This window comes from Myotis yumanensis, unplaced genomic scaffold (genome assembly GCF_028538775.1).
Source record: "Myotis yumanensis isolate MYYU_CA2020_CCGP unplaced genomic scaffold, mMyoYum1.0.hap1 SCAF_5, whole genome shotgun sequence".
Classification (NCBI taxonomy): Eukaryota; Metazoa; Chordata; class Mammalia; order Chiroptera; family Vespertilionidae; genus Myotis; species Myotis yumanensis.
The window spans coordinates 49717226-49729753 of NW_027223756.1; the positions used below are offsets into that span (position 1 = coordinate 49717226).

The 12528-nt window shown below is 37.4% G+C and overlaps 1 protein-coding gene across 7 annotated transcripts in view; it reads right to left on the reverse strand.

The window, feature by feature from the left end:
* Positions 1–12528, reverse strand: part of INPP4B (inositol polyphosphate-4-phosphatase type II B) — a 593476-nt gene that overhangs the window by 66976 nt on the left and 513972 nt on the right. For all 7 annotated transcript variants that reach the window (XM_070415225.1, XM_070415230.1, XM_070415224.1 and 4 more), the window contains 4 exons: positions 11237–11360; positions 9623–9740; positions 6153–6293; positions 4879–4976 (listed from right to left, as the gene is read on the reverse strand). In XM_070415225.1, the coding sequence (XP_070271326.1) occupies positions 4879–4976; positions 6153–6293; positions 9623–9740; positions 11237–11360 (481 nt within the window). The remainder of the gene's footprint in view (positions 1–4878; positions 4977–6152; positions 6294–9622; positions 9741–11236; positions 11361–12528) is intronic.

Below are 12528 nucleotides of genomic sequence, written 5' to 3' on the forward strand. Positions count from 1 at the left end.
CAGTGGTTCTCAACCTTCCTAATGCTGCGACACTTTAATACAGTTCCTCATGTTGTGGTGACCCCCAACCATAAAATTATTTTCATTGCTACTTCGTAACTGTAATTTTGCTACTGTTATGAATCATAATGTAAATATCTGATATGCAGGATATATTTTCATTGTTCGTGACCCACAGGTTGAGAACCGCTGTATACGAACAAGAAAAACATTCTTTTTTAAAAAATTGATTTGAGAGAAAGAAGAAGGGAGAGGGAGAGAGAAACACCAATCAGGAATCAAACCCACCACCTCTTGGTGTATGGGATGAAGCATCAACCAACTGAGCCACACCGACCAGGGCAAGAAATACATTCTTAATGATGATGACTGCTTCAATCAAAGCATGGCATAGATGGATATAACCTTCCATTTTTTATTACTGAATAGCTAGTCTGAATCAAGAGACTATATGGGGTAAATATAAAAATTCTGCAAAACACTGATTTAAGGCAACCTCATGTCAAGATTCTTAGGAGATTTTTTCACAAGGTTCACAGTCAGAGGCAGAGTCAAATAAAAAACCTAGTCTCCCAACTCCTATGCCAGTAATTAATTTTCCCCAAATCTGTGCTAGTGTCTTCACAATTAACTATGGGTATTAAAAAGCAATCATCTTAACACAATGGACCAGCTTCTTCAGAATTCTGAGACTCCAGAATAAAGCATAATGATTTTTCAAAATAATTTAGTTTCATTGTTGACATGGAGATATTTTTAATCAGCCATTTTAAACCACCTATACAGCTCCTAAATATAAACCAAATGGCTATCCTTTGCCCATAAGGATAGTGCTCTAGCATAGACAGACATGATGTTCCTTGTAATTTCACCCCCTCTCCCCATTGCATGCTTTTTAGAAGGGATCATTTTGATGTGCTTACAGTTTTCAAGTCACTATTTCCATGTCTGTCATGACAAAACTTGCCTTATTCAGAGCACATCCCTATCAATCCAACACTTTACTTGCTGCCAAGTTTTTTTCAACATGACAAAAATCTTGCAGGCCACAGAAACTCAGATCTGGTTCTTGAAAGAAGTATCATAAGTAATGACTAGTTTATAGATTAATAGATGAGATTTCAAGATATAATGATAGAGCCTTACATAGACACTGAAAATCATGGTATCAACAGAACATGGATTGGTTTAAGTCTGAAAATCAGTCTCCGAAAATGTAAATATAGCCAATAAGTTTTGCTTTTTGCTCCTCACTCCTGCATTCCTCTAACAACAAACTTAGAGCAACTAATCTCTATGCCTATCTCCATAGGAATATTCTTTATTCAAATGGGGTTGAATAATGTAATAAAAAAGGTGAAAGTACAAAAATGTTCATTGCTTCAATATTTTTTAAAAATTTAAATTTCAAAGAGAGAACAGTAAACCGTTACATCGTGCTGCAATGTAATATATAGGTGAAATAAATAAATGCTGTATGTAACATCATAAATATATACAAAACATGTTGAGTAAAAATTGCAAATTATAGCAGGATTCATATAAGATAACAGCAATAATATAAAGATAAATGTGCAAAGCTGTACCATATTTTCTATGGTTACATACATTTGGAGTAAGAAAGTGTATGAGAATGCAAAACACCAAATTCAGGGTATTGATTTGCTCAGAGGCAGGCGGGTTAGAGATGGAAACCAGACAGGGCTTCCCCTTTAACTGAAAATATTTCTTTCCTACAAAATCTGTGAGGCTGAAGGATAAGTTCCCTAGTGTTTGTTATTTGATGATCTGTTTTTTGTTTGTTTGATTGAAACTTTCATAATTGTTTTTAAAGAAAACACCCAGCCAAAATTCTAGAAAAGTGATTTCTAGTGCCAAATCTTGCTCCAACTTTGACGTGTGGTCTTGGGCAAGTTGCTTAACCCTCAGTCCCTATTTTCTCAACTGCAAAATAAGGACAAGAACCCTGTCAAGTTTAATTGACTTGCAGTGGAAAACAATTAATAAAAGTCTTGGCAGAAGAGGCTACATCATTAAATTCTGTGTCAACTCTGAAAAACAGAGGAAGACATTCATAGCTCTTAAGAGAGTTCATAGCCTCGGATAGGATGTCAAGCTTCTCAGAATTTATCCAAAGTAGAAAACCTTCTCTTACACACACACAGGTGCACACAGTGATCACGATCAAGAACATTCACAAACCCAGGGACTGACTCCCACCGCCTCCCAATGAAACAGAACAGCCAAGTACACATGCACTTTCGAGTACACCCTTTCTCCTTGTTTCGTCAAACGGGGCTTCTTCAACAAGAATTCTGAATCGGACATTGACCTGAACCAAAGACAGGGTGTTGAGCGATGAACAGGAATAGGACTGTGAACTCTCAGCTGATCGAACTGTAACACTAATGAGGCCAAGGCAATAGCCTCATCCATCCCCTCATTGTCAATTATTTTAAGTTGTCAGAGTCTCAGATGAAATGGAAATGAATCCCAGCACCTGTTCCACTCACTTCCCACTGCATAGCAGGCATAAAATCTACTTGGGCTCAATCACATTCTCACTCTGAAGTCAATCGATACAATTCCATCACCCTTGAAATCAGGACTAGTTCAGGGATGTGCATCTAAATCTAAGCCAGTCAGAACTTGACTCTGACCTGGGCAATTGTTGCAGGGGTATGTATGCAAGTCATCTGTGATGTTCCAGGTGAGGGAGGCTGAGGACCCTGTAAAACGCAAAGGGGAAGAAAAGCTCTTTGGTTGAGGATGGGAATAGTTCATGGCAGCCATCCTTGAGTCACACAGGGACAGTGTCAACACTAGGAGTAGCAGAGGAATGAAATGGGGTGGGGGAAATCATTTTAATATTGCAGAGCCACTAAACCCATTATACATTGGGCAGGGATATGAAATATTGTAAAGATAGTTTACAATATTCAGCTCACAAAGGTGCCCTGGGTGTTTTTCCTTCTTAGCCAGGCAGCCCTCCCTTATAGGGCTGACACAGGACTCAACTAGTGGAAGCATTCCAATAGACCTGGATGACAATACCCTTCTCCTTTGTTTGGGAAAAGTGCAAGAAATGGACATTATCAAGAGACAACAGAGAGGTCTGAGATGATACACTAATACTTGCTTACTCCTCATTTAAAGGCTAGAGAAAGAAGCATTTCGTCCAACCAAATCACTATCACATTTGCTCCAAATCATATAGCAAATGTGATGGTGACTCTCAAACATGGAATAGTTTGTGCTAGCGATTTATAGAAGTGCTTTATTTTATTTTATTATTTGCTAACCCCAAATTTAGGTGTCTCAATGATCTAGGTGGGCATGAAAGGGGCCTTGAAAGGTTTCTGAGATCATGTAACCCAATGGGAAGATCAGAGCAAGAAGAGAGAGAAGCACTCATATCTGCCCCACCAGAGTCTCTGCAGTTGGTCAAAGAGGCCAGGTAGGATGTGAAGGGAAGTGCATCCTGATAGTTTAGTGTGCCTTAGAGTCAAGGCAGAGAGAACAACTGTCTGAGAGCTACATCACTATTCAAAGATGTGGAAGGAGAAATCCACAGCACATAGTACCCAGATAGAGCAAACAGACCTCCCTGTTGTCAACAGTTCCGGCACCAATTTCAGATATTTACTTCTCGGTTCAGATGAAGACAGCAAAGATTTACAGGACATGGCTTTTCCATTCTTAGGATCTTGGCTCAAATAAACCCCTTTCCCATTAATTACTAATGCAAAAAATGCTATAAAAAACTAAAGTTTTCAAGTAATTAACAAATTTGAACTTTATAAGTATGCTGGCTACCAAAGAATTTCCCTGTACTAAATTTCATTTTGGAATTAAAATATTGTATGTGAAATAAAACTGCAGGTGAAATTTTCTAACTACGCATGTACACATGGGTATACATATGCCATTATGATATTTTAAGGCAAGAGTCACTGTGTTATGAAAAGGTCTAAACACTCCGCCACCTAAGATGGTTCAAATTAAGTGTCAGAATAGAGATCAGTGAACAGAGTGCGAGTGATACAGTGACAGGTAGACTTTTATTACAACTTTTGGTTAAAAATATGAAAATATTTCTTACTTTATTAAAACCTGGTATCTTATCATTGTGAATACTTCAATATCCCAACATATTTATAGTATTTATGGATGAACTTCAAAGACATTCTTGATTCTCTGACTTTGGACTGCTCAAATGCTATGTGCTTAATTTTATGGGAAAAAAAGAACTGTGGAACTGAACAATGGAAAAGAAAGAAGAAAGAAAGAAACAAAGAAAGAAAGGAAGGAAGAAAGAGGAGGGAGGGAGGGAAAGAAAATAAAAGAAGAATCCACAGGTGTAAAACATATTTCTATAGGCTCAGATGCCTTAATAGTTTTTCACATAAATATTGCAATAAGTATATGTGATAAACTGGTTCCTTATTTTATATCACTTTATATCCCCTATAGAAGTTGTATTCTATCTGATTTTCTCCTTGGATATGCACGATACATCTGATGTAGCTTATAAATAAAAAACCTAAACCTTTACTAAAGTCTTTTACATGGTTAAGAATGACACAAAATTTCTATTGGACTCAACTGAGATTTGTAATGATAAGTTCCTTATTTTTACTTTTGGTATTGTCCAGTGGCACTGACAATGTCCTAGCATGACCAGCCAGACACATCAGGGTAACCAGGCAAGTGTGGACCATGCCACCTTGGCAATCAGCTATGTTGGTTCAGAGAATCTCAAAATTGCTCTCACATCACCAGCACATGCTTCTTTCTTCCATTGACCTCTATATCCGACCTCTCCTGAAGATTTATAATCAAGCAATTATTATTGTTTTCTATAACTCTCAGACTTACAATCAGGAGGCATCTTTTCCATAAATATCGTGTAATATTCTTTTAGAAGTTCAAAATTTTCCTGATTAATACTTTCTTGCAAAGAAACATCTCCAAACCTAAAAAGAGAAAAAAGAAAACAGTAATAAGTCATAAAATAGCACCTGAAAGGAACACATTTTATATTTCCTTTTTAAATAGATGGCTAAAGTTGCCTAAGGACTCTCCTTTTTTTATTTTTATTTTTTATTTTTTATTTTTTTAGAGAGAGAGAGGAAGGGAGAAGAGAGAGAAACATTGATGTGAGAGCTTCACATTGATCAGGGCCTCCTGCATGACCCCTACTGGGGATGGAACCCACAGCATGGGCATGAAATCGAACCAGCAATGTCATGGCACACAGGACAATGCCCAACCAACTGAGCCACACTGGCCAGGGCAGGAGTCTCCTTTTTTTCAGAAATGTTGCACAATGGTGATTTCAAAAACATCCCAGTCACCACTGGCCCTGAGTCATTCCATCAATCCCCTTGACACACCAAAATATTTTCATAATCACCAAATATAAACTTGAATGAAATATCAAGTCTAAAACACCAGCCCCTGTACTTGTACGTTACTGATATTCACTTAATGTTAGTCTCCCCACCTCTGCAGGGCTATATCTCTAAGATATAGATAACTTTCTTCTCTCTTTTTATCCCTCCAATCTTCCTGTTTTCTGCCAAGGGCCATTTAGATATTTCTAGCATCATTCGAGAGTCATACCAAAATCTCAACTTAAAAATTAGCCCACTATATTAGGTCAAACATTTAATTAACTCACCCCTAATGCCTTTGCAGGGCCCAACCAAATGATTTTACAGGCCTTCTATGGCCCATGGGCCAGAGATTCCCCACCCCTGCTTTAAACTAAAAACCTACTTGTCTGTCTATAATAGAAACGGACTCATACAGAGAACATACTGAGCATTGCCAGTGGGAAGGGGGTTGGGAGACTGAGTGAAAAAGGTGAAGGGGTTGAGAAGTACAGATTGGTAGTTACAAAATAATTATGGGGATGTAAAGTACAGCATAGGGAATATAGTTAGTAATATTGTAACAACTTAGTATGGTGCCAGGTGGGTACTGGAAATATCAGGGCAAACACTAGTTCAAAAATATATGATTTTCTAACACTATTCTAGTGCACTTGAAACTAATACCAAATAATATTTAATATAAACTGTAATTAAAATAAATTAAAAAATAAATAGAAAGAAAACCTGAATATCAATCTTATACCTGAAGCTTACCTCTCAGCAAGAGTTTGCTGCTCATTGATCCCAACGTTAAAAAGTACGGGATGTACGTGAAGTAACTGCCCTTCTTTAATCTGCGGAGGTAGAGTCTCAAACATCCTCGCTGGAAGCTTCACCTCCACCACGTAATGTTCACTGAAGCAAGTGAAGGATAAAGAGAGGAAGCCTTGCTTATTTAATTCGTTTTTATGTTATTTTAGATTCATTGGAAGCAAACAATAAAACAGTTGGAATATAGCACTGATTTAGGTTTGTGGCTGCTATCTGCTTATTTTCTGTTATTAATTCATTCAATACTCGTTTCATTCACTTCTGCACTAAATTACTTGGTATAAAGGATTGTTTACATGTTTGATTTCTCTCCATTGTTCCGAGTTCCTTTAGGAAAGGAAGAGAGTTTCAGTTCATTGTTGTGTATCAGTGGTATGTGCATAAGAACCTCAATATTTGTTTTATTGATTTAGTTATTTTAAAAACCCAACTGATATCAAGAACAACAAAGTAATTCATGATACATTTCTTAATATAGTAAATCTAAGAAGCCAAATAATTTATAACATTTTTAACAATTATGGCCTGATATTATTATTGATGAACCTCCCTCTTTGTGATGGCCTGATGCAAATGTAATAGTTTCATTATTTAAGGCTAACCATTGGGAGTTCCTTATTATTTTGCAACATTAGCATATGACAGGTGGATACTTTTGGAAATTGGAAATTTCCATTAAAAAATACTCCTAACAGACTGTCGAATCTCAGAGGATGGGTGGGAAGAAATGCACCAAAAACTTGTATGCATATATGCATAACCCATGGATACAGACAATAGTGTGGTGAAGGCCTGAGGCAGGGGGCAGGGCAGTCTAGAAGGGGGGTGAGTGGGGAAAAAAAGCAGACATATGTAATACTTTCAACAATAAACATTAAAAAAATAAAAACAAAAACAAAAACACTACTCGTAGTGTTTAGTGTTGAAATTTAAATTAGGATTAATAAAATATGGTCACCATGAATATCTACTTGTATGTTTTGAAACTTGACATCTTCTGATGCAGTGTGAATTGAATATAGAAATAGAGAGAGTTTTACCCAGAATTTAGGAAAATCCATGTGATTCCAGAACTATATAGACTGCTGGGATTGTAATACATGTATTTGGAAAACAAGCACAGGACAATCAAAGAATCTCTTTGTGAAATCTCTGTAGTTTCTCCTATGCATGTGGCTAACCAATTATCGCAGCAACATTTTTGGAAAAGGTTCTCCATTGATTTGTTTTGGCACCTTTGTTGAAATTGACCCTAAAGGTAATACTTTATTTCTAGACTCTACATTCTGTTCCACTGATCTATCTGTATATACTTATGCCAGTACTACATGGTCTTGATTATTGTAGCTTTATAGTTAGTTTTGAAAACAGAAAGTATAAGTCCTCCAAGTTTGTTCTTCTTTTATAAAAGTGTTCTTGGTCTTATGGGTTCTTCGTATTTTCATGTAAAGTTTAGAATTAGATTGCCAATTTCTACAAAAAAATTAGCCTGCTATATTTGGTCAAATATAGATTTAACCGAGATTTCAATTTGTGGAGAATTGCCAACTAAACAATATTGAGAATTCTAATTTGTGAACATGGACTGTCTTTCCACTTATTGAATCTTATTAATTTCTCTAAGCAATGTTTTGTGTGTTCTGTGTACAGTTCTTGGAGTACTTGGTTGAATTTAGTCCCATGTAATTATTCCTTTTTGATGCTATTGTGAATAAAATGATCTAAATCAACACTGTTTCTGACAACTTTTCAGGAGTGTACTTTTTTCTGCTTTCCAATCCGAATTGTCAGCCCCCTCCTCTGGTAATGAAACTGCTGGTTTTCATGGGCTATCTTCCTCTGGTAATGTTGTGCAAATAGAGCTGGGGTTGCCGGAAGCAACCTGACAACAAGGTCACAGACTCCAACTGTCTTATCCCAATGCTCACGAGTTTTCCATCAATGAATGCTTCTAAATTTGTGTGTGCATTATTCCCTTAGTCCTAAGAGGACCATCTTAGACAATTCAGTCCATTTGTAATGTTGCTTTCTGAAGAGAGGATCTGCCAAGCTGTGCACTTAGCCATTCTAGAAGTCCACATCTGTATGATGACTTCTGAATTTAGGTACAGCCTGAAGAATCCCCTCAGAAACAGCATCCTGTACTCTGTCTATATAAAATGGCCTGGTAAGCTCCCCTCATACATTGTGATAAAAATACCTGTTTCTCCCTCTTGATAATAATCTTTAAAGTATTATAGAGTGGTACTATTTTCCAGGTATATGCATGAGCAATTTTACTCCTCTTTCTTCCAATGAATGGTAAATTAAGCATTAGTTGGCACATGAAATATTTAGTTTTATGAGAATGTGCTGTTTCTTTATGTATAAGCAGCCACCTTTCATTCAACCACCTCAAGTCATCCATCACACAAAATTATCAGACGTTTACTAAAGTCAAGAAAACAAGATTAGCTTGAACTTACTTAGTCTCCTCTTCATCTCTCTCTAGCATGAGCAGGACTCTCTCTATTATAGTACCCTCCTATTTATTCACTGTGCTCAGAAAATGTTTTCAAATTTCAAATACCCTCAGGAAGCATTGAAAAGCGCTAACAGCAGAATGGTCAAAACTTGGAGGACTTCTGATTGAAATGATTTACCATAGGATATAATTTTTCTGTTGGAGCTCTATACTACACAGCATCATCTTCTTAATTATTTCTGATATTCTGCCTATCATATGCTGACCTTCGAAGCTATTTATTTAAAGCCATTCTCAGAAATCTCAGTCTGGAGTGAATTGTCAAAAATAATTAAGAAAAATGGTGGCATATGCCCCTGATATAGAAACACATCTTTTCTAAAATGTTGCTGCCTTTAACAGAATTTAATATGAAGTCATCTCAAGAATTATGATGCTATTAACCAAATGATTCTAGCAAAAGTAAAAATATCCAGAGCTTTACACTGGATAGTAATAAAGAGGAAAATATTCTCTTCGTGCAAGCTCGTATTTTGAAGTCCTCATATTTCACGGAGAAGCAATGCCATACTCACCTCACTACAGTACAATTTACAGTCAGGAGACTTCTAGGAGTTTTTAAAGATCTCCCCCTATCATGTCACCTACATTTATTTCTCACCAACAAGGGAAAGAGAAAAAAAAAATTTCCAGAGCAAACCTTACTTCTCCTCAGCTCCTTCATCAAGAGCCAATTCAAATACAGTGGGGCCTTGACTTACGAGTTTAATTCCTTCGGAGACTGAGCTCGTTAAGGAGCTCGTTAACTCAAATTACTCTGTCAACTCAATGCAAAAAATCAGCTGAGAGACAGCTGGTATCTCAAAAAACTCGTTAGTCGGGACACTCGTAAGTCAAGGCCCCACTGTATCTAACAAAGCTTGGTCTTTGGGAAATGGGCACCACTTACCGTCTCCCTGTTATAACTGGCAAGACATCATTGGATTTGGCTTCAATTATTTTAAATGCAACTTTCTTCAAGTCTGAAATGCCAACAGCCATGTCCTCCAGCATTCCGATTTCATCACCTCAATGAGAGAAAGGAGACTGGTTACAAGTGTACTATTTTTTTAAAAATACATTTTTATTGATTTCAGAGAGGAAGGGAGAGGGAGAGAGAAATAGAAACATCAATGATGAGAGAGAGTCATTGATCGGCTGCCTTCTGCACACCCCCTACTAGGGATTGAGCCTGTAACCCAGGCTTGTGCCCTGACTGGGAATTGAACCGTGACCTCCTGGTTCATTGGTTGATGCTCAACCACTGAGCCACACCAGCCAGGCACAAGCACTCTATTTGAAGAAAGTGTCCCTGGGTAGTCTACCTCTCTGCTGGGATTTGTTCTAGCATTTTAGTAAAGGAGTTTCTGAATGAAACGAATCCATTCTCAATGCTTTTCCTCAGAGGCTGAAAGTTTTCATCAGTGAAATAAGAGCCATGCCAACGGACTCCAGCGGTTCACGGGCCCTTTGAGGGAAGGAAGAATGTGCTCATTTGCTGGGAGGCAGCAGCGATGTTTTGACTGTTCTGTGAAACAAAGTGTCCTGCAGGTTCTTTCCATTGGCAGGACTGATATTTGATTTCTAGAAATAATAGAAATGGCTGAATTGAAGATCCTACCTAGGCTCATGCTAGTTTTATATCTCAATACACTGGCAAATAAAGCCTAACAAGGAGGTAATCAAGTACCATTCTAATCAGCACTGCCCAATAGAAATAGAATGTGAGCCACATATGTAATTTTCCATTTTCTGATAGTCAGAAATATTTTCATTTATTAATTTCAGAGAGATAGGAAAAGAAAGAGAGAAAGAGAGACAGAAAAACATCAATTTGTTATTCCACTTATTTATGCATTCATTGTTTGATTCTTGTATGTGCTTTGACTGGGGAATCAAACCACAACCTTGGCGTATTAGGAGGATGCTCTAATCAACTGAGCGGCCCAGCCAGGGCTCAGTAGTCATATTTTAAAAGATTAAAATAAAAAGGTTAAATTCATTTTAATAATATATTTTATTTTAACTCAATATCTCTAAAATATAATTCCATTGATAAATAAATATAATCAAAATAAAATAGTTATTAATATAAAACTCTTTTTTTAAACTAGTTGTTAAATCTGGTATACATGTCTTATACATACTGATTTGAACTAGATAAATTTTAAGTGCTCAATAGCCATACCAGGCTATGAATTGAACAGTGCAGTTCTAGGTATTAGAGGGTTGGACTTTAAAAATCCAATTCTTGAAACTATGTTGGCAAAAAGCCTTTTCTATTAAAAAGCCAGATGGCTGCTTAGGTCTCCACTATGAAATAATTTATAATTCTATTTTCATAACATAATGGAGGGGAGTACAGTTACAAAGTGAATGCAAGGAATGAAAAGTTACATTACTTCTGGAATGCTTGATGCAATAAAGTTTTACTTTCATTTTTATGTTTAACTGAGGAATCCAAGGACCAAATATCCTATGAATAGGAGTATGACTTTCACATGTACCAACCATCCATACTCACTGTATGTACTTAACAGTCCTTCATATTGTACTATCAATCCCACCGTGTGAAGCTGCTGTAGGAAGCCAGGGTCATGCAAACTTGTGTGTACTTTGATGATAAAACCACAGACCAATCCAGCAAGCTAAAAAAAAAAAAATCATTGAAGAAATTGATGGGGGTCAGCAAACTTTAATTAAAAAATATTGAAGACTTCTGAGGCATCAGAGATTTAATTAAAAAATCTCAAGTACATATAACAAAACTCTATTTATATATCTATGTTGAAACCAGTTGGCAGTCTTTGATCAAGTAAGGCTTGGGGCAGGCAGCATTCTGAAAGAGGGAAGAGCATGGGCTCTGAGTCAGGTTGACATGACTACAAATCCTGTCTCTACCATTTCCAGCAGTAAGACAATTAGAAGTTATTTAAAATGTACACATATTAGTATTTTAAAAAATACTTTTTACACATACAGAATAGACGACTACTCATTTCATAGAATCATTGAAAATACTCAATGAGGAAATGTGTATCAGTCAGAGCACATAGCTCCATTTGTCACTGGAGCATCCATGACAGGGGCAGTTTGGTTAAAATACTCCATTGGTCTTAAATGTTTAGAAAGAGAGGACTTCTGTCTCTCTCCCTCCCCGTGGCTGTCTATAAAACTCATGGGGCGGAGGGAGGAGGGGAGAAGAAGGCCCCCTCATAGCCACTGTGATGGAGGCCGGCCTTGGTGTCATGGAATCTGGTTGGGTGTACGCAAAGGAGGTGCTCCTGTCAAACCCCCTGTTCAAGCCCTCCTGCTGGCAAATTTATTTTCTAAACAAAAGAAGAGACCATAATGAGGCCCCATCCTGGTATCCATGAAGGAGCTGTATAAATAGTGGGTTGCAAACAGGCCCCTTTGCCAGTCCTAGCTGGCCACCTGCAGTGCAAGGCAATTATCCCTTTCCTTCCACTGTGCTCTGTACAGAGACCCCAAGGCATGATACAATGACAGCATGGGTGACCCTTTCCTTCACAGACTCTCTGTTCTGAAATTTCTATATCTACCTTTCAGAGACTTGGCCACCTCTGAAGAAATAAACACTAAGATCTTATAAACTGTTTTGTTCATATCTATCTATCTATCTATCTATCTATCTATCTATCTATCTATCTATAAAAGCCTAAGTGATCGGCCAACCGGCCAGTAGCTATGATGCGCAATGACTACGAGTGGGCTCAATGCACAGGCATGGAAACATGGAAAAGACTGATGAATCTCAGAGGGAAGAGGGGAGGGAGGAGGGCAGTAAGAGATTAA